Source organism: Mustela lutreola, chromosome 18 (assembly GCF_030435805.1).
Source record: "Mustela lutreola isolate mMusLut2 chromosome 18, mMusLut2.pri, whole genome shotgun sequence".
In the NCBI taxonomy this organism is placed as follows: Eukaryota; Metazoa; Chordata; class Mammalia; order Carnivora; family Mustelidae; genus Mustela; species Mustela lutreola.
The window spans coordinates 7,212,973-7,237,189 of NC_081307.1; the positions used below are offsets into that span (position 1 = coordinate 7,212,973).

The following is a 24,217-nucleotide window of genomic DNA, read 5'->3' on the forward strand; positions in this document are numbered from 1 at the left end:
TAATACTGAGAATATATCTGTCCTGAAATCTAGGAAGTCTGATTAGAGAATCCAGGAAACTGCAGAGCCTATCCTACAGCTTTTCCTGGGCAAGTAACTAAGCCAGTGTTCCTACACAACTGTTCTCAGCCAGCAGCACCTACCCTCAAAGCTCAGTTAGTAGCCTCACCCAAAACTAGACACTGATAGTGAACACCAGCTGCCCAGGGATGCTACCAGCTGATACATCCAGAGCTCAATTTAAGCCAAATGGTGAGTGAATATCTATGCCAAAGCAGACCTGTAATGCCTGAAAAAAAAAGACTGTTTACTCAAATGGGCAGATGTTGACATAAAGAACTGAGGATCATAAGAATTTGGGAAAACATGATAGCACCAAAAGAAACTCATAGAGCTCCAATAACTAACCACAATGATATGGAGTTCTATAAATTGTAAGAGAATCTAGAATAGTCACCTTAAAGAAGCTTTAGTGAACCACAAGAACATACAACTAAATAAAATTAGGAAAACAAAGCATTAACAAAATGAGGAGTTCTACAAAAAGAAACCATGAAAAAAAAAAATAGACATCTTCGACCTGAAAAATACAACTGAAGAATTCAATAGAGAATGCCAAGAGCAGACTTGACCGTGAAGGAGAAAAAAAAAAAAAAACAATGATCTATAATATAGGGCATATTAAATTATCCAGAGGAGCAAAAAAACAAAGAATGAAAAAAATGAAGAGAGTCTTATAGGAAACCAGAAGAAGATTAAAGAAAATGGGACAGAAAATATATTTAAATTAATAATGGCTGAGACATCTCAAATCTGGGAAAATTGATATCCAGATCTATGAGGCCCAAAAGATGCAAAAATGGTTGAATCCAGATAGAGTTACCTCCAGAAACATTATAATTAAATTGTCTAAAGTCATATCCACAATAGCCAAACTATGGAAGGAGCCGAGATGCCCTTCAACAGATTAATGGATAAAGATGTGGTTCATATATATGATGGAATATTACTCAACCATCAGAAAAGATGAATACCCAGCATTGGCACTGACATGGATGGAACTGGAGGGGATTATGCTAAGTAAAATAACTCATGCAGAAAAAGACAGTTATCATAAAGTTTCACTCATATATGAAACATAAGAAATAGCACAGAGGACATTAGGGGAAGGAAGGGAAAACTGAAGGGGGGGAATTCAGAGGGGGACACAAACCATGAGAGACTATGGACTCTGGGAAACAATCTGAGGGTTTCAGAGGGGAGGAGGGAAAGGGGATGTGATAACCTGGTGATGGGTATTAAGGAGGGCATATGCTATAATGAGCAATGGGTGTTATATTGAAATAATGAATCACTGAATACTAAAAAAATAAAATAAAAAAGTCCCAAAGAAATAATTTTGAAAGCAGCAGTATAAAAGCAACAAATCACCTACAAAAGAAGCTCTGTAAGACTATAGCAGATAATTCAATAGAAACTTTGCAGGCCAGCAGAGAATGAAATAATACAATCAAACTATTGAAAGAAAAACACTATCCACCAATAATATGACTGGACAAGCTGTCCTTCAGAAATGAAGGAGCAATAAAGACTTTCCTAAACAAACAAAAACCGAGGGACTTCTTCACAACTAAACCTGACATACAAGAAATGGTTAGAGTTCTTTGAGTGCAATTGAAAGAACACTAATTAGCATCATTAAAACATATAAAGGCAATATAAAACTATCTGATAATGATAAACATATCCTTAAAGTCAGATTCCATAACATGTTAATGGTGGAGTGTAATCACTAACAACTTTAGTTTAAAAATTAAGAATCAATGAAGGAAGATGGGATTGGGAGGGAGACAAACCATAAGTGACTCTTAATCTCACAAAACAAACTGAGGGTTGCTGGGGGGAGGGGGTTTGGGAGAAGGGGGTGGTATTATGGACATTGGGGAGGGTATGTGCTTTGGTGAGTGCTGTGAAGTGTGTAAACCTGGTGATTCACAGACCTGTACCACTGGGGATAAAAATACATGTTTATAAAAAATAAAAAATTATATTAAAAAAAAAAGAAAAAAATATATGAAATATGAAATATACCCATAACTAAAATACTCTATTACAGGATATACTTCATTTAAAATGTGTGAAGGGTGGAGGGCCTGGAGGGCTCAGTTGGTTATGTATCTGACACTTGGTTTTGGCTCAAATCATGATCTCATGGGTTGTGGGATTGACCCCGATGTCAGTCTCCACTCAGCCAGAGTCTGCTTGAGATTCTCTCTCCTCTCCCTCTGCCCCTCCCTAGCTCAGGCTTACTCACTATCAAGTAAATAAATAAATCTTTTTAAAAAATGTGTAAAGTGTAACATCAACAACCTAAACTTTGAAGGGGAAAATCCACAAAGAAACAAAGGTTTTGAATGACACAAGGGACCAAGTGGACTTAACACATACATTCAGAACATTTTATCCTAAAGCAAGAGAATATACATTCTTTTCCAGCACACTTGGAACAGTCTCCAGAATAGATCACGTGCTAGGACATAAACTCAGCCCTCAGCAAGTCCAAGAAAAAGATGGAGATCATCCCATGCATAAAATCAGACTACAGTGCTATGAAACTTAAAGTCAACCATAAGAAAATTTTTGGAAAGACAATAAATACATGAAGGTTAAAGAACATCCTACTAAACAATGAATGGATTAACCAGGAAATTAAAGAAGAAATTTTTTTAAAAAACACACACATGGAAACAATGAAAATGGAAACACAATAGTCCAAAACCCTTGGGATGCAGAAAACATGGTCCAAGCCTACCACAAAAATTGAGAAAAATCTCAAATACACCATCTAATCTTACACTTAAAGGAGCTAGAAAAAGAACAAAAATTAAAGGCTAAAGCCAGCAGAAGAAGGGAACTATTAAAGATTAAAGCAAAAATAAGTGATATAAAAAACAACAACAAAAAAGTAGAACAGATCACTGAAACCAGAAGCTAGTTCTGTGAAAAAATTAATGAAACTGATAAACTCCTAGCCATCCTTATCAAAAAGAATAAAGAATGTAAATAAATAAAATCATGAATGAAAGAGGAGAAATCACAACCAATACCACAGAAATACAATTATAAGAGAATATTGTGAAAAATTATATGACAAAAAATTAAGCAATTAGGAAGAAATAGATCAATTCCTAAAAAACATATAAGCTACCAAACCTGAAACAAGAATTAGAAAATTTGAACAGACTGATAACCAGCAAAGAAATCAAATCAGTAACCAAAAATCTCCTAATAAACAAAAATTACAGAGGCAGATGACTTCACAGGGGAATTCTCCCAATCTTATAAACAAGGGTTAATACCTATTTTCCCCAAACTATTCCAAATAATAAATGCAGAAGGAAAACTTCCAACTTCAATCCCTGACAAAGATTACATAGTCAGGGCAAACCAGACAAAGATTACATTGAAAAAGAGAACTGCAGAACAATATCCCTGAACAATACAGATGCAAAAATTCTCAGCAAAATACTAGCAAATTGAATCCAACAGTACATTAAAAAAAAAAAAAATCATTCACCACAGTCAATTGGGATTTATTCTTGGGTTTCAGGGGTGGTTCAATATTCACAAATCAATGTGACACTCCACATCAGTAACAGAAAGGATAAGAACCATATGATCCTCTAAATAGATGCAGAAAAAACATTTGACGAGTACAACATCCGTTCTTGATGGAACCACTAACAACATAGGGATATAAAGAACATACTTCAAGATCATAGAGGCCATACGCAAAAAACCACAGCTAATATCATCTTCAATGGTGAAACACTGAGAGCTCTTCCTCTGCAGTCAGGAATAAGATAGGGACGTCCACTTTCACCGCTGTTATTTATTTATTTATCTATCTATCTATCTATCTATTTATTTATTTATTTTAAAGATTTTATTTATTTATTTGACAGAGATTACAAGTAGGCAGAGAGGCAGGCAGAGAGAGAGGAGTAAGCAGGCTCCCCGCTAAGCAGAGAGTCCGATGTGGGGCTCGATCCCAGGACACTGGGATCATGACCCAAGCCAAAGGCAGAGGCTTTAACCGACCGAGCCAGCCAGGCACCCCACACCGCTGTTATTTAAATAATACTGGAAGTCCTAGCCTCTGCAACCAGACAACAAAAGAAATAAAAGGCATCCAAATCAGCAAGGAAGAAGTAAAACTTTCACTGTTTGCAGGTGACAAGATACTCTATGTAGAAAACCCAATAGACTCCACCAAGAAATTACTAGAACTGATATGCAAATTCAGTTTAAGTCCTAGGATACAAAATCAATGTACAGAAATCTGTTGCATCTCTATAAATCAATAATGAAGTGGCAGAAAGAGAAATCAAGGAATCAATCCCATTTACAATTGCAACAAAAACTGTAAGATACTTAGGAATAAACCTAACCAAAGAAGGAAAATATCTATACTCTGAAAATGATTAAAAACTTATGAAAGAAATTGAAGATGTCATAAAGAAGTGGAAAAACATTCCATGCTCATAGGCTAGAAAAATAAATATTGTTAAAATGTCTATAGTACCCAAAGCAATCTATATATTTAATGCTATCCCTATCAAAATACCACCAGCATTTTTCACAGTGCTGGAACAAATAATCCCAAAATTTGTATGGAACCACAGAAGACTCTAAATACCCAAAGAAATCTTGAAAAATAAAATCAAAGCTGGAAGCACCATAATTCCAGACTTTAAGTTATATTACAAAGCTGTAATCATCAAGACAACATGATACTGGCACAAAAATAGACACAGAGATCAATAGAACAAAGTACAAAACCCAGAAATGGACCTATAACTATATGACCAGCTAATCTTCAACAAAGAAGGAAAGATTATCTAATGGGAAAAAGACAACTTCAACAGTGGTGCTGGGAAGAGGACAGCAACACTCAAAAGAATGAAACTGTACCACTTCCTTACACCATACCAAAAAAAAAAAAAAAAAAAAATTCAAAATGAAAATCTAAATGTGAGACAGAAAACCATCAAAATCCTAGAAGAAAACACAGGCAGCAACCTCTCTGACATCAGCTGCAGCAACTTCTTACTAGATACGTCTCCAGAAGTGAGGAAAATAAAATTAAAAATGGACTATTCGTACTTTATCAAAATAAAAAGCTTCTGCACAATGAAGGAAATAATCAAAAAACTAAAAGGCAACTTCCAGAATAGAAGATATTTGCAAATGACATATCTGATAAAGCATAAGTATCCAAAATCTATAAAGAACTTACCAAATTCAACACCCCAAAAATGAATAACCCAGTTTAAAAAAAGGGAAGACATTAATAGACATTGTTCCAAAGAGGATATTCAGATGGCTAGCAGACTCATGAAAAGATGTTCAACATCTCTTATCAACAGGGAAATGCAAATCAAAACCACAATGAGATGCCACCTCACACCAATCAGAATAGCTAAAATAAACAACTCAGGAAACAACAGATGTCAAGATGCAGAGAAAGATGCCCTCTCACACTGTTGGTGGGAATGCAAACTGGTGCAGCTACTCTGGAAAACAATATGGAGGTTCCTTAAAAAGTTAAAATAGAAATACCCTACACTCCAGCTATTGCACTACTAGGTATTTATACAATTATATACAAAAATACTGATTTGAAGGGATACTGCATCCTGATGTTTATAGCAGCTTTATTGACAATAGCCAAATTACAGAAAAAGCCCAAATGTCCATCAACTAATACGTGGATAAAGAAGACTATTGAACTATTACTCAGCCATCAAAAAGAATGAAATCTTGCCATTTGCAATGATGTGGATGGAGCTAGAGAGTACTTTGGTAAATGAAATAGAGTAAGACAAATACCGTATGGTTTCACTCATATGTGCAATTTAACAAGAAAAACAAATGAACATGGTGGGGGAAATAGAGGCAAACGATAAAACAAACTCTTAAATATAGACAACAAACTGAGGGATGCTGGAGGGGAGGTGGGAGATATGGGTTAAACTGGTAATGGGTATTAAGGAGTGCACCGGTTGTGATGAGCATTGAGTGTTGTATGTAAGTGATGAGTCACTAAATTCTCTACCTGAAACTATCATTACACTATATGTTAACTAATTGGAATTTAAATTAAAACCTGAAAAAAAAAACTACCTAAGAATAAATTTAATGAAGGAAAATAAAAACATGCATACTCTGAAAACTATAATAGACTGATGAAAAAAATTGAAGACAAAGGAAATAAATGGAAACTTAACCATGCTCTTGGGTTGGAAGAATTAATATTGTTAAAATGTCCATACTACCTAAAGCAATCTACAAATTCAATGCGATCCCTATCAAAATACCAATAGTATCTTTTACAAAAAATAGAACAAATTATCTTAATATATGTACAGAGCCATGAAAGACTCCAAATAGGCAAAGCCATCTTGAGAAAAAAGGACAAAGCTGGAAGTATCACAATCCCAGATTTCAAGCTGTGCCACAAAGCTACAGTAATCAAAACACTGTGGTTGTGGTAAACACACACACACACCACACACACACACACACACACACACACACAAGACACATAAGGCAAGAAAAAAAAAAAAAAAAGAACAGAAAACCCAAAACCTACAATTATATGGTCAATTAATCTGGAACAAAAAATATGCAATGAAGGAAAAAAGTCTCTCCAATCAATAATGTTGGGAAAACTGGACAGCTATGTGCAAAAGAATTAAACTAGACCACCTTCTTATACCACACACATAAATGAAAATAAATGGAAATAAACTCAAAAATATTAAAAACTTAAATGTAAGGTGTACAATTATGATACTCCTAGAAAAAGAAACATAGGGAACATAGGGGGCACCTGGGTGGCTCAGTGGGTTAAAGCCTCTGCCTTTGGCTCAGGTCATGATCCCAGGGCCCTGGGATCGAGCCCCATATTGGGCTCTCTGCTCAGCAGGGACTCTGCTTCCCCCTCTTTCTCTCTCTGCCTGCCTCTCTGCCCACTTGTGATCTCTGTCTGTCAAATAAATAAATAAAATCTTAAAAAAAAAAAAAAAAAAAAAAGAAAGCAACATAGGGAGTAATCTCCAGGATATCAACCTTAGCAATATTTTTCTCAATCTGTCTCCCCAGGCAAGTGAAACAAAAGCAAAAATAAATTTCTGGACCACATCAAAATAAGGTTTTGCATAACAAAGGAAACAACCTAAAAGGCAACCTATCAAATGGAAAAGATATTTCCAATGATGTATCCAATGTCGTGGCCGGTGCGATAAACTGACCAGGAACGTGAGGGTAAGAGGATGGTGAAAAGAAATTAAGAGACAAAGAGATGGGGGAAGGAGGACCACCAAGGAGAATGTCCCATAGTGCCAAAGTTTATTTTGCAGAGTTCTGATTTATACCACACAGTAAGGGAATCACCTCCTGTATATCTGGTGCTAGTTTCTATTTTGGCCTGAGAGTAGCTGGCCATGCAGAGATATCAGACAGCCTTGACCTTCGTGGTTTGGACACTTAGGCCATAACTCAATATTCACAAAACATAGGAGCCTTATTAACTTAGTCTTGAGACCGCAGCTGCAATGGCAACAAGCCAAACCTTACAATGTTCTCATAACAATCACCAGGGAAAAACGGTGGCACTCTAGCTTGCCACCGATGGAAGTCCTCGGTTGTAGAGGTTCCCAAGAACTGTTGCTCTATTGGGTTAACCCCTTCTAGGCATGAGGCTCCCAACAATCCAATAAGGGGTAAATATGCAAAATATATAAAATATATAAAAATATCATGTTCCTCAACACCAAAAAAACAGATAATCTGATTTAAAAATGGATAGAGGACCTGAATAGACTTTTCTCCACAGAAGACATACTGATGGCCAAGAAATAAATGAGCAGATTCTCAACATCAGTAATCATCAGGGAAATGCAAATCAAAACCACCATGACACATCACCTCACACCTGTCAGAATGGCTAATATCAAAAAGATAAGAAATAGCAAGTGTTAGCTTGCTATGGGATGTGGAGGGAGCCCTCATGCTCTGTTGGTAGGAATGTAAGCAACAGCTTACATTGAGGTTGTATCCTTAAAAACTTATCAACAGCAATACCATATAATAGTTCCACTGCTGGATATTTACCCAGAGGAAATGAAAACACTAATTTGAAAACATAAATCCACTCATGTTCACTGAAGCATTATTTAAAATAGATAAGCTGTGAAAGTAACCCAAGTGTCCACTGAAGGATAAATGGATAAGAAGATGTGATATATAAACAATGGAATATTAGTCATAAAAATCAATGAAATCTTGCCATTCGTGACAACATGGGCAGATCTACAGGGTATCATTCCAAGTGAAATAAGTCAGACATAAAAAGACAAATCTACAAGATTTCATTCATATGAGGAATCAAAAAAAAAAAAAAAAATAGAAACAGACTCATAAATACAGAGAACAAAACTGGTAGTTGCCAAAAAGGAGGAGGGTCAAGTACATGGGAAAAATATGTGAAGGGCATTAAGAGGTATAAAATTCATTATAAAATAAATAATCCATGGGGATGAAAAGCACAGCCTAGAGAATTTAGCCAATAATACCGTAGTAGCTTTGTATGGTGACAGATGGTCACTATACTTACCATGGTGAGCACTGTATAACATACAGAATTGTCCAATCTCTCTGTTGTACACCTGAAATTAATATAGCATTGTATGTCAACTACACTTCAATTAAAAAAATACAACCCAGGGGGCAGAGTCAAGATGGCAGAGAAGTAGCAGGCTGAGACTACTTCAGCTGGCCGGAGATCAGCTAGATAGCTTATCTAAAGATTGCAAACACCTGAAAATCCATTGGCAGATCGAAGAGAAGAACAGCAATTCTGGAAACAGAAAAACAACCACTTTCTGAAAGGTAGGACCGGTGGAGAAGTGAATCCAAAGCGACGGGAAGATAGACCCCGGGGGGAGGGGCCGGCTCCCAGCAAGCAGCGGAGCAACGGCGCACAAAATCAGGACTTTTAAAAGTCTGTTCCGCTGAGGGACATTGCTCCAGAGGCTAAACCTGGGTGAAGCCCACGTGGGGTCAGCGTGGCCTCAGGTCCCGCAGGGTCACAGAAGGATCAGAGGTGTCTGAGTGTCGCAGAGCTTGTGGGTATTGGAACGGGAAAGCCGGCTACAGAGACAGAGCCGACAGTAAGCTCACAGCTCGGTGTTACCTTGAACCGGTCGCAGGCTCGGTGAGCTCAGAGAGCGGCTGGAGGTCAGGCAGACGGGAGTAACTGGGCGCTGTTCTCTGAGGGCGCACTGAGGAGTGCGGCCCTGGGCTCTCGGCTCCTCCGGGCTGGAGACCAGGAGGCCGTCATTTGTATTCCCGTCCTCCGGAACTCTACGGAAAGCGCACAGGGAACAAAAGCTCCTGAAAGCAAACCCGAGCGGATTACTCACCCTGGCCCCTGTTAAGAGCGGTGCAATTCCAGCTGGGGCAAAGACACTTGAAAATCACTACAACAGGCCCCTCCCCCAGAAGATCAACAAGAAATCCAGCCGAGACCAAGTTCACCTACCAAGGAGTGTGGTTTTAATACCAAGGAGAGCAGCAGAATTCCAGAGAAGGAGAAAGCAAAGCACGGAACTCATGGCTTTTTCCCTGTGATTTTTTTAAGTCTTGCAGTTAATTTGATTTTTTTCTTTTTCATTTTTTGTTTTTTGTTTTTCTCGCCTTCTGGTAATTTTTTTTTTAACTTTTACTTTTTTCTTTTTTAACGTTTTTTAACTAGTTTATCCAATATATATATTTTTTCATTTTTATATTTTTCTTATTTGTTTTCTTTTTTTTACTTCTTTTCTTTTCTTTTTTTTTTTTCTTTTTTCTTTCTTCCTTTTTGAACCTCTTTTTATCCCCTTTCTACCCCCTCACGATTTGGGATCTCTTCTAATTTGGTTAAAGCATATTTTCCTGGGGTTGTTGCCACCCTTTTAGTATTTTACTTGCTCCTTCATATACTCTTATCTGGACAAAATGACAAGACGGAAAAATTCAACACAAAAAAAAGAAGAAGAGGCAGTACTGAAGGCTAGGGACCTAATCAATACAGACATTGGTAATATGTCAGATCTAGAGTTCAGAATGACAATTCTCAAGGCTCTAGCCGGGCTCGAAAAAGACATGGAAGATATTAGAGAAAACCTCTCAAGAGATATAAAAGCCCTTTCTGGAGAAATAAAAGAACTAAAATCTAACCAAGTTGAACTCAAAAAAGCTATTAATGAGGTGCAATCAAAAATGGAGGCTCTCACTGCTAGGATAAATGAGGCAGAAGAAAGAATTAGTGATATAGAAGACCAAATGACAGAGAATAAAGAAGCTGAGCAAAAGAGGGACAAACAGCTACTGGACCACGAGGGGAGAATTCGAGAGATAAGTAACACCATAAGAAGAAACAACATTAGAATAATTGGGATTCCAGAAGAAGAAGAAAGAGAGAGGGGAGCAGAAGGTATACTGGAGAGAATTATTGGGGAGAATTTCCCCAATATGGCAAAGGGAATGAGCATCAAAATTCAGGAGGTTCAGAGAACGCCCCTCAAAATCAATAAGAATAGGCCCACACACCGTCACCTAATAGTAAAATTTACAAGTCTCGGTGACAAAGAGAAAATCTGAAAGCAGCCCGGGAAAAGAAGTCTGTAACATACAATGGTAAAAATATTAGATTGGCAGCTGACTTATCCACAGAGACCTGGCAGGCCAGAAAGAGCTGGCATGATATTTTCATAGCACTAAACGAGAAAAACATGCATCCAAGAATACTATATCCAGCTAGGCTATCATTGAAAATAGAAGGAGAGATTAAAAGCTTCCAGGACAAAAAAGAACTGAAAGAATTTGCAAACACCAAACCAGCTCTACAGGAAATATTGAAAGGGGTCCTCTAAGCAAAGAGAGAGCTTACAAGTGATAGATCAGAAAGGAACAGAGACCATATACATTAACAGTCACCTTACAGGCAATACAATGGCACTAAATTCATATCTCTCAATGGTTACCCTGAATGTGAATGGGCTAAATGCCCCTGTCAAAAGACACAGGGTATCAGAATGGATAAAAAGACAAAACCCATCTATATGTTGCCTCCAAGAAACACATTTTAAGCCCGAAGACACCTCCAGATTTAAAGTGAGAGGGTGGAAAAGAATTTACCATGCTAATGGACATCAGAAGAAAGCAGGAGTGGCAATCCTTATATCAGATCAATTAGATTTCAAGCCAAAGACTATAATAAGAGATGAGGAAGGACACTATATCATACTCCAAGGGTCTGTCCAACAAGAAGATTTAACAATTTTAAATATCTATGCCCCCAACGTGGGAGCAGCCAACTATATAAACCAATTAATAACAAAATCAAAGAAACACATCAACAATAATACAATAATAGTAGGAGACTTTAACACTCCCCTCACTGAAATGGACAGATCATCCAAGCAAAAGATCAGCAAGGAAATAACGGTCTTAAACGACACACTGGACCAGATGGACATCACAGATATATTCAGAACATTTCATCCCAAAGCAACAGAATACACATTCTTCTCTAGTGCACATGGAACATTCTCCAAAATAGATCACATCCTCAGTCCTAAATCAGGACTCAATCGGTATCAAAAGATTGGGATCATTCCCTGCATATTTTTAGACCACAATGCTCTAAAGCTAGAACTCAACCACAAAGGGAAGTTTGAAAAGAACCCAAATACATGGAGACTAAACAGCATCCTTCTAAAGAATGAATGGGTCAACCGGGAAATTAAAGAAGAATTGAAAAAAATCATGGAAACAAATGATAATGAAAATACAACAGTTCAAAATCTGTGAGACACAACAAAGGCAGTCCCGAGAGGAAAGTATATAGCGGTACAAGCCTTTCTAAAGAAACAAGAAAGGTCTCAGGTACACAACCTAACCCTACACCTCAAGGAGCTGGAGAAAGAACAAGAAAGAAACCCTAAGCCAAGCAGAAGAGAAATCATAAAGATCAGAGCAGAAATCAATGAAATAGAACCCAAAAAGACAACAGAGCAAATCAACGAAACTAGGAGCTGGTTCTTTGAAAGAATTAATAAAATTGATAACCCCTGGCCAGACTTATCAAAAAGAAAAGATAAAGGACCGAAATAAATAAAATCATGAATGAAAGAGGAGAGATCACAACTAACACCAAAGAAATACAAACTATTATAAGAACATACTATGAGCAACTCTGCACCAACAAATTTGACAATCTGGAAGAAATTGATGCATTCCTAGAAACATATAAACTACCACAACTGAACCAGGAAGAAGTGGAAATCCTGAACAGACCCATAACCAGTAAGGAGATTTAAACAGTCATTAAAAATCTCCAAACAAACAAAAGCTCAGGGCCAGACGGCTTCCCGGGGGAATTCTACCAAACATTTAAAGAAGAACTAATTCCTATTCTCCTGAAACTGTTCCAAAAAATAGAAATGGAAGGAAAACTTCCAAACTCATTTTATGAGGCCAGCATCACCTTGATCCCAAACCCAGACAAGGATCCCATCAAAAAAGAGAGCTATAGACCAATATCCTTGATGAACACAGATGCAAAAATACTCAACAAAATACTAGCCAATAGGATTCAACAGTACATTAAAAGGATTATTCACCACGACCAAGTGGGATTTATTCCAGGGCTGCAAGGTTGGTTCAACATCCGCAAATCAGTCAATGTGATACAACACATCAATAAAAGAAAGAACAAGAACCATATGATAATCTCAATAGATGCTGAAAAAGCATTTGACAAAGTACAGCATCCCTTCCTGATCAAAACTCTTCAAAGTGTAGGGATAGAGGGCACATACCTCAATATCATCAAAGCCATCTATGAAAAACCCACCACAAATATCATTCTCAATGGAGAAAAACTGAAAGCTTTTCCGCTAAGGTCAGGAACACGGCAGGGATGTCCATTATCACCACTGCTATTCAACATAGTACTAGAGGTCCTAGCCTCAGAATCAGACAACAAAAGGAAATTAAAGGCATGCAAATAGGCAAAGAAGAAGTCAAATTATCACTCTTCGTGGATGATATGATACTATATGTGGAAAACCCAAAAGACTCCACTCCAAAACCGCTAGAACTTATACAGGAATTCAGTAAAGTGTCAGGATATAAAATCAATGCACAGAAATCAGTTGCATTTCTCTACACCAACAGCAAGACAGAAGAAAGAGAAATTAAGGAGTCAATCCCATTTACAACTGCCCCCCAAACCATAAGATACCTAGGAATAAACCTAACCAAAGAGGCACAGAATCTATACTCAGAAAACTATAAAGTACTCATGAAAGAAATTGAGGAAGACACAAAGAAATGGAAAAATGTTCCATGCTCCTGGATTGGAAGAATAAATATTGTGAAAATGTCTTTGCTACCTAAAGCAATCTACACATTTAATGCAATTCCTATCAAAGTACCATCCATCTTTTTCAAAGAAATGGAACAAATAATTCTAAAATTTATATGGAACTAGAAAAGACCTCGAATAGCCAAAGGGATATTGAAAAAGAAAGCCAACGTTGGTGGCATCACAATTCCGGACTTCAAGCTCTATTACAAAGCTGTCATCATCAAGACAGCATGGTACTGGCACAAAAACAGACACATAGATCAATGGAACAGAATAGAGAGCCCAGAAATAGACCCTCAACTCTACAGTCAACTATTCTTCGACAAAGCAGGGAAGAATGTCCAATGGAAAAAAGACAGCCTCTTCAATAAATGGTGCTGGGAAAATTGGACAGCCACATGCAGAAAAATGAAATTGGACCATTTCCTTACACCACACACGAAAATAGACTCAAAATGGATGAAGGACCTCAATGTGCGAAAGGAATCCATCAAAATTCTTGAGGAGAACACAGGCAGCAACCTCTTCGACCTCAGCCGCAGCAACATCTTCCTAGGAACAACGCCAAAGGCAAGGGAAGCAAGGGCAAAAATGAACTATTGGGATTTCATCAAGATCATAAGCTTTTGCACAGCAAAGGAACAGTTAACAAAATCAAAAGACAACTGACAGAATGGGAGAAGATATTTGCAAACAACATATCAGATAAAGGACTAGTGTCCAGAATCTATAAAGAACTTAGCAAACTCAACACCCAAAGAACAAAAAATCCAATCAAGAAATGGGCAGAGGACATGAACAGACATTTCTGCAAAGAAGACGTCCAGATGGCCAACAGACACATGAAAAAGTGCTCCATATCACTCGGCATCAGGGAAATACAAATCAAAACCACAATGAGATATCACCTCACACCAGTCAGAATGGCTAAAATCAACAAGTCAGGAAATGACAGATGCTGGCGAGGATGCGGAGAAAGGGGAACCCTCCTACACTGTTGGTGGGAATGCAAGCTGGTGCAGCCACTCTGGAAAACAGCATGGAGGTTCCTCAAAATGTTGAAAATAGAACTGCCCTATGACCCAGCAATTGCACTACTGGGTATTTACCCTAAAGATACAAATGTAGTGATCTAAAGGGGCACGTGCACCCGAATGTTCATAACAGCAATGTCCACAATAGCCAAACTATGGAAAGAACCTAGATGTCCATCAACAGATGAATGGATGAAGAAGAAGTGGTATATATACACAATGGAATACTATGCAGCCATCAAAATAAATGAAATCTTGCCATTTGCGACAACATGGATGGAACTAGAGCATATCATGCTTAGCGAAATAAGTCAAGCAGAGAAAGACAACTATCATATGATCTCCCTGATATGCAACATGGGGGCTTAAGTGGGTAGGAGAAGAATCAATGAAACAAGATGGAATTGGGAGGGAGACAAACCATAAGTGACTCTTAATCTCACAAAACAAACTGAGGGTTCCTGGGGGGAGGGGGTTTGGGAGAAGGGGGTGGGATTATGGACATTGGGGAGGGTATGTGCTTTGGTGAGTGCTGTGAAGTGTGTAAACCTGGTGATTCACAGACCTGTACCCCTGGGGATGAAAATATATGTTTATAAAAAATAAATAAATAAATAAATAAAAATTAAAATTTAAAAAAAAAAAAAAACTAAATCACAAAGAAATTTTTTAAATGTGACCAGACAAATAAAGAGGAAGGATATCGGATCAGTAATCAAAAACATCTCAATACAGAAAAGCTCAGAACCAGATGAATTCACTAGAGAATTCAACCAAACATTTAAAGAAAAATTAACACTAATCTCCCTCAAGCTCTTACTAAGAATTGTATAGGAGAAACACTTCCAAACTCATTCTATGATGTCAGCATTATCCTGATACCAAAACCAGATAAAGAAACTACAAGAAAAATAGAAGTCAAATATCATTGGTGATGACTAATGCAAAAATCATTTATAAAATAATAGCAAAATGAATTCAAAAATTCATTAAGGGAATCATACATTATGACCAAGTGGGATTTATACATGGAACATAAGAATGGTTTAACATATTAAAAAATCAATCAATGTAGTTCCATTCATTAATAAATGAATGACAACAAAACCCCACATGATCATTTCAATTGATGCCAAAAAAAGTGAAAAAATTCAGCACTATTATATCATAAAAACACCCAACAAACTAATAGAAGTACCTCAACATAATAAAAGCCATATATGATCACAGACAATATCACACTCAACAATGAAAGACTGTCTTCTTTTTCACTAAGCACAAGAAAAAAGATAACCATGTCCACCTTCACCACACAATTCAGCATTGTATTATAGGTCCTAACTACAGGATTTAGAGAACAAAAAGAAAAAAGGTATTGAAATGAGAAATAAGTAAAATTATGTCTAACCAATGATTTCATAAGCAGAAAACCCTACAGATTCCACAAAAAAAAAAAAAAAAAAACTGTTTGAGCTAGGAAACAATTTCAGTAGTTATAATATAAAATCAACACACAAAAATCAGTTGTTTCTGGACACGAACATTTCTGTACACAAACATGATCAATCACAAAAGGGAATTAAGAAAATGCTCCCTTTTACTATAGTATCAAAAAGGATAAAATACTTAAGAATGGACTTAACCAATGAGGTAAAAGTCTTGCACACTGAAAGCTGAAGGCATAGGTAAAAGAAATCAAAGAATACACAGACAAATGGAAAGATATCTCATGCTCATTAACTGGAAGACTTTGTAGTGTTAAAATAATGTTAAAATGCCCAAACTACCAGATGAAGCTATCTAAAAATTCACTGCAATCTTTATTAGAATTCCAATGGCATATTTTTCAGAAATAGAAAAAAATAGCCTAAAAGAAAAATGTTACAGTGTCTCATTTCCCAATTTTGAAACATACTACAAAGCAACAGTAATGAAAACTATATGGTATTAGCATAAAGACAGATATATGGAACAATGGAATAGAATAGAGCATTCAGAAATAAAGCCCTGAGTATATATGGCCAAATGTTTTTCAACACTGGTGCCAGCATACACAGTGGAAAATAATCAGTGTCTTCAACAAATGGCGCTGGAAAATCTATATCTACCTACATGTCAAAGAATGAAGTTGGACTCTTACTTTAAATCATATACAAAAGTTAACTCAAAATTGGCATAAATGTAAGACCTAAAATTATGAAACTCCTGGGAAAAAGCATAGGAAGAAACCTTCAGTACATTGGATTCGGCAATCACTTGTTGGATATGATACCAAAAACACAGGGAACAAAAGTACAAATAAACAAATGGGATTACATTAAACTTAACTTTTGTGCATCAAAGAAAGCAATCAACAGAGTGAAAAGGCAGCTTACAGAATGGGAGAAAGCATTTACAAACCACATATCTGATAAGAAGTCAATATGTAGAATATACAAAAGAAATCCTATAGCTTAACAACAACAAAAAACTTTAAAATTCTTTATTAATGGAAATATTAATATTAATAATGGAAAACAATACAACAGCTCCTCAAAAAATTAAGCATAGAATTAACATATGTTCTAACAATCCAGCTTCTGGGTATACATTCAAAAAAATCAAAGCAAGATTGCAAAGAGATATTTACACATTCATGTTCCTTGGAGCATTATTCGCAATAGCCTGAAGGTAGAAGAAACCCAAAGGCCCATTAATAGAAGACTGGGTAAAGAAAATGCAATGGCTATATGCACATGCAGTGGGATAGTCACAGCCTTAAGAAGGAAGATAATCCAGTCGTGTGCTACAATATGGATGAAACCTGAGGACATTATGCGAAGCAAAATAAGCCCGTCACAAAAGTTCAAATTCTGTATAATTCCACTCATATGTATTATCTAAAGTAGTCAATCATAGAAACAGAAAGTCGAAAGGTATTTGCCAGGGGTGGGGCAGGGGTTGCAGGGGGGAGGGGAAATTAGTGTTCAATGGGCATAGAATGTTGGCTTTCAGGATGAAAAGATTCTAGAGATCTGTTGAACAAAAATGTGAATATACTTAACACTACTGAACTATACATTTAAAAATGGTTAGTATGGAAAATTTAATACTAAATGCTTTTAACTACAATAAAAAAAAGAATGAGGGGAAATTGGGATTCAATGCTAGATCCCTCTGACTTCAAATTATGTACAAATAAATATTTATTAAATATTTAGCAGTTATTAACTGCTAAGTTTAGGTTACTATGAAACAAAAATTTAATGTATAATGTTTTCCTTTCCCTTCATTGACTTATTTTTGTTGATTATGCTTAAAATTCTGTTTTCCTATTTCTAATTGCTTTGTAAATTTACAGGAATATGATTTTAGAATATGTATTGGCATTGTACTAAGTCAGTGTAACCAGGTGTAAAAAAAAAAAAACCTTTCCACTCTTTAATGAGTCAATGGACTTCAATTTTTGTAACCTCTGATAATATTTAGCTCAGCTTCCCTGCCTCATACCCACCTCTTCTGGAGTCAACAGACACCCTATGGAATGAAATATTTTTATAACATATCTTAAAATTTTAATATCTGAAAGTTTCCTATATCTAAATATTTATTTATTTATTCATTCATTCATTCATTCATTCATTCATTTATTTTGCTAGCCCTTGTTTATGGTAGCTAATTTTCTTTTGAATTTGAGCTCATATATGGCTGGAAATAATCTGTGGGAATACCTGTGGGAATACCTGCTTGAAGTGCATTCCTATAGAGAGAAACATTCTTTGCCTCCCACAGGTGCCCCTGGCTCTTACCAAGCAGGAATAAATGTAGCCTCATAGTTCAGAATCTCCTAACTACCCATGTTGTACAAATTAAAAACCTAAACCCATACAAGATCATAAATATATTCATGAATCCTCAATATGAAAATTTTATTCGTTTTTCTGTTATTTCATTTATCTAGAACCGAGAACAAAACAGATGACTTGTTTTATCCCTTCACTTAAAAGTAGCATATTTGTTTTGTAGACTATTCTTTCAATGAGGCTGAAGCAGTTAAACATTATTATATGTGGGGCCTGAGGGTTTCACTGAGGATGTAGTTCTTTTGAAAAAAAGAAAAATAGACTGACAAGCTTTAAAAATATAAAAAATGTTTTACTTTACAAAAACATGTAGAAACTCATATTTAAAATAAATGAATTCAACAATTGGCTTATGAACAATTTTTAAGAAGTTATTAACTGCAAAACAAAATAAATATTTATCAAAAACGTTTTTACATCATTGAAATCAAGTTAAATACAAAGGTTAAATCACTTTAAAATAGCAATACATAAAAAAGGACCTACCAGAATTTTATCCACAACAATATATATTTCAAGATATTGAGGATATAACTTGAGAAATTCAGTTCTCTGGAAAACACACAACATGAGTCCTGAGGAATTTCCAAAAATTTACCTTCTGTTGAAATTATATTCAGAAACTGTGAGACGTGATGCTACTGACTACATAATAAAGCGGCATCCAAATACAAAATTTAGGTACTATTCAGAAAATTCCAGTCCAAAAAGTTCCTGTGGTTAATAAGGTGTTCAATGAGATCCCAAGCTATACAAGAATCCAGGTATCTGTTGATTTTAGCAATAGTTGCAATTAGAAATTTTAAGATTACAACATAAATCTTTTCCTTCTTCCCTTGTGATAGTTTTCATAGTAGTCTTCCATGTGGACAGATTTTCTGCTACCAATGATTAGGAAACTACTTCCGGCAAACAATAAAGTTAAGAAAAATATTACTGAAGTTTACAACCAATGGCAGTTCACTGGAGCCAGGAATGCTATTTATGACATTAAAGCAGTTTACTAGCCTTTGTGGAAGAAGAATTCATCACATTGCCTTACCTGTACCTTATATAGGCCACTAATAGTATTTCTGAACTCTCTTAAAACAAAGATTTAATTTAGAAATGCAGATTATGTGATATTTTCACCTAATTTATCAGCCTAATTGAGGAAAAGGAGTAATTTACATTAGCTATTCAAATGTCCACATGCGAAAATTAATTTTTTGGTTTCTTGAATCCTATATTCACATGTGTCCAAGATTGATTACCTAAGTCTTTACTAAACTTTAATCTAATGACTAGCTTAATGGGGAACTTAATTTTATTCTTTACCCATTTTAAAAGTCAAGCAAGGTCCTCATGAAAAAGTAAAACAATCTTAAATCTGCAGACCATCAAATTTTGCTCTGAAAGTAGTTTTCATTTTATGAAATTATAAGGAATAAGTTAAATTTAAAAAGTCAACACTTACTTCTGAACTTTTCCTGATATGATAATACATGCTATTATAGCTGTAAGTCTTAGTTTCTCCTAAAAGAGGTACAACAATGTCATATTTTTCTTCATAAATCATGTGCACAAATCCTGATACAGCCTCCATTGGTTCAATTCCGTATGAGATGTTTTTAAGCTGTAATGTTCCCCTGAGTATTAAAAAAATCAAAACAAGTCTGAAATTATTCTACCAAAACTATAATATTCTAAGGAGTAATTTTGGCAAAAAAAAAAAAAAAAATTTTTTTTCTTACATTTAAAGTCACCTTGGTTTCTCTAGTTTATTCATTGAGGTATTAAACTCAAGACTGGACCAGTTAATACCACAGGATGCATACTGCCTTATATTACAATATTCTAAAAGACATATTTTTATTATCTTAAAGAAAGCATCTAAGTGTCATGGATCCATGTGATTAAACAGGTTAGGAACCCTTCCTAGAGTACAGATTTTCTAAGCCAGCTTGTCAGATCTTTAGGCACTCTCTTCCTTAGTGTTAGGTCCTTTCTTCTTTTTGAGATACCTACTCTTCCCTGAGACTTAATGTCACACATCATTTTTTGTGTGGACTTAAATGAAGGTATTACCTGCCTAAAAATGACTGGAAGCAGAGCTAAAATACCTATCAGATCTAGGCATTCTACAATTTTCAACCATGCTAGGAAATTAAGAAATCAATAAAAATATTAAAAATCTAGAAAAAGTAAAGTATGAAGAAACCAACAAACACCCCCTACACTCAAGGCCACTCAAAGCCTCAAGCAACAGATCCTGTTAGCATCAACAAGTACATAAACAATGAATCGTGAAACACTGCATCAAAAACTCATGATGTGGGACACCTGAGTGGCTTCAGCTCAGGTCATGAACTCAGAGTCCTAGGATCGAGCCCCACATTGGGCTCTCTGTTTGGCAAGGTGCCTACTTCCCACTCTCTTTTTGCCTGCCTCTCTGCCTACTTGTGATCTCTCTCTCTTTCTGTCAAATAAATAAATAAAATCTTAAAAAAAAAAAAAAAAACCTCATCATGTATATATTATAGTGACTAACATAACATAATAAAAATTAAAAAAAAAAAAAAAGAATCAACAAGTAGTCTTCCAACAGGGACAAATGCTGCCAAGGTGACCAATATTTTATTTTATCAGTAATTCTGAGTCACTCCTTAGGGAACTGAGATAACAAAGTTGAATATAGAACTAGAAAAGATAAACAGAGGACCAACTCAGGTTAACAGGATCAATACTGGCAAATGGATTATCTTTAAATAGGTTACAACCTGAGTCCTGAACAAGTATGGAGTGACACAAGAGAATGTGGAAAACCTGCAACATATCCATGATAACTGCAATCCACCTGAAAAAAAAAATACACAAGAATAAATGGATAATTTATTTTTAAAATGGACATCCCACCTGTGTCACTTGTATTTATTACTTTATCTACCCTAGTGCTTTAACATGCATAGGCAATTAGCCAACAAACTTTTGCCAGGTAGGAATAAGAATTAGTCCAAGTTATTCAATTTCAGTGAATGTGTAAAATAATATTCTAGAAATTTCAGAATATTTACATTTTTAAAGATAATCCAGAGTAAGAAGTTTATAAGAAAAAGCTCAGTCTTACCTGTGCTAACAAAGGCTGAGAATGTTGGATGTCATCATTGTCATAAAAGTAAACAACAGAAACTGAATATAAAAATAATCTAGACAAAAAAAATCACAAAACATGCTCAAGTTGTGAAACAAAACATAGAAAAAATTATTCTTCATAATACAAATTGTTCTTTCACTGAGGAATTGTAGTGTCAATTACCTTTACATAGTCAATCGTCAAAATACTTTTATCATTTACAATAAACCAGGTGCTGAAGAAAGTATTGTAACACACAATGCTAAAATACATGTCAATGAACAACCGAAACAGCTAGAAATAGTAAATAGTAAAATAACATAGGTCCCAAGTTCCAGCATAGAATTTAAAAATTTTTGTGTTTATTTATTTTGTGTTTAAAAACGTTGTGTTAAAACTGATTCCAGATTTTAAACCTAAATCTTAAAGGGTTAGAACAAAATTTTAAAATATTTTCTTGAGGAGTAGGGGCAAGATGGCAGAGAAGTAAGAGACCCTGTTTCAACCGGTCCCCTAAAGTGAGCTAAATATCTACCAGAACACTCTGAACACCCATGAAATTGGCCTGAGATGTAAGATTACACACTTCTGGATCTCTACAGAGGCAGATGACAGCAGTGAAGAGGTAAAGCAGAGTGGGAATGCTTGGACTGATACTGGAAGATAAACAGAAGAGGAGGGAGCTACCAGAAGGGACACATTAGAAAGTAATACCCCAATATGAAAGTGTCCTGTGGTTGGGGACAAACATTAACTTGGAGTATGGTTAAAAGCACTCAAAAAGAGCAAAAGATCTTAAGAGGCAACTGGTGGAATCTGGTGGTCAAGGGCATGGGCCCAGGATGGTCACCTCTGGTGACCACCCATGTCAGAGAGAGTCTGGTGGGGCCACCAATCTGTGGTCCTTTCTGCTGCTTGCACTACTACTCGGGTTGGGCACACTCCCACCTGAGACAGCCTGGTGTGGGCACCAGTGGGTGGTCTCTGGGCCTACAGCCTTCCTCGACCTGCGTGACTGCGGGGTCTGAGCACACCCAGCCGGCACCTAAGAGAACTCAGCACCAACTCCGGTTGGGTCTCTCAGCCTGCAGCCTTTGGCAACCTGCACCTTCCCTGGCATGGACCGTAGATAGCATTCCCAGCAACAGCAGTAACTGGAATCGGGCTCATCCAGACCTATATTGCTCACAGTTTTAGTGGCACCAGCATGCAGAGACAAGCAGGGGCCTCGGGCAACCACTGGGAGAGTGGCTAGGGGTGCGCACCACCAGCGGGAGGTTGTGGTGTCTGGCAGAGTTTGCAGAGGGGGAGTCTATGTTTTCTGGACCATCCAGCGGGGAGCAAACTGAGGCCTCTCTCTGAGGCAGAGGTCTGGGGGTGGACAGTTTGCTTTCCACTAAACCTCTGAAAAGCCAAAAAGCCACAAAAAGCCACCAAAGAACAAAACCCTCCAGAGAACATAAGCCTGAAAAGCAGTTTCCACAGAGTCCAGTCCCTTGATAGCAGGCAGGGTAACTCAACCCAAGCAGTACTGACTGGAAAACAATGTGGCAGGCCCCTCCCCAAGAAAACTAGCCAAAGGAACAAGAAGACAATAACCACAGGGTCCCCATTAAACTGTTAACACCCAAATATCAGGGGAAAACAATAAATTAAGCTCCCGGTATTGTCCCAATGCCTGTATAATTCATAGATACAACTTTTCTTCTTTTTTTTTTTTTATTAGTTCTCACACTTCTTCTTTTAATTTTTTTTAACCTACTTACCATTACAACCAGAGTTTTAACACATTGCATAATAACTTTTTAACTTGAACTTTTTTCATGCATATATTGTGTTTTTCTTCCTTTTTTTAAATACATATAGGCATAAGCTTCAAGGTAATCATTTTTCCCTATTCAATACTACCTCTATATATAAACCAGTTTTAATTTCCCTGTATCTATGGAAAGTTGAGTCCTTTAACAAAGATAACAATATTCATTCAAGAAGATCTGAAATAACCTTCCTCGCTCACATCAAGGGTTTATAACCATCTTCCCATCTTATTCTTCTGTGGGTGTTTCTGTGTATTTGTATCTGTTTTTGTACTATATAAATATTATCCTTGGGGTTCCTTTTGGCTGGGTTTTTCTTCTTTTTTTCTTGTCTTTTACTTTTGTCAGTCTTTTTAATTGTTCAGTTTTGTTTATGGACCTTATAAATCTTACTTTTGGGGCTCATTTTGGCTGGGTTTCTTTTTTTTTTTTTTTCTATTTTTCTCTCTCTTTTTTCTTTCTTTTTGGTGATGACTTCTGGTTACTCTGAAACTTTTCAGGGTGCACCTTGCCTAGATTGTGGTTGATAAATTCAGCTAAACAACCCCTCAAACACCTCTCACCAAAATAACTAGAAGTAAGAACACCCAACATAGTAAATATTCAGAGACTGTGCCCTCTGCCACAAAACCACTGAATATGAACATAAACATATGTCACAAAGTGAATTCAGGGTAACAATTACCCAAGCAATGGCTAGGATGGAGAAGACCATTAGTGGCAACATAGAAACTCTAAGGGCAGAAATGAGATCCAATCGAATCTAAATACTCTAACAGTCAGCATAACTGAAGCAGAAGATCGACTTAGTGATCTAGAAGACAAACAGAGAAGATGGATCAGGAGGACACCTGGAATAAACAGCTTAGAAGCCATGAAAATAGAATTAAGGAAATAAATGACACCATGAAACATTCCAACATCAGAATTAT

The 24,217-nt window shown here is 36.4% G+C and overlaps 1 protein-coding gene across 1 annotated transcript in view; it reads right to left on the minus strand.

Annotated features, from left to right (window-relative positions):
* LOC131820665 (disintegrin and metalloproteinase domain-containing protein 5-like) overlaps positions 1–24,217 on the minus strand; it is a 159,623-nt gene that overhangs the window by 101,699 nt on the left and 33,707 nt on the right. The window contains exons 5-8 of the mRNA XM_059156370.1: positions 21,463–21,541; positions 21,116–21,192; positions 19,813–19,984; positions 18,843–18,908 (exon numbers count right to left, since the gene is read on the minus strand). Coding sequence (XP_059012353.1) covers positions 18,843–18,908; positions 19,813–19,984; positions 21,116–21,192; positions 21,463–21,541 — 394 coding nt within the window. The remainder of the gene's footprint in view (positions 1–18,842; positions 18,909–19,812; positions 19,985–21,115; positions 21,193–21,462; positions 21,542–24,217) is intronic.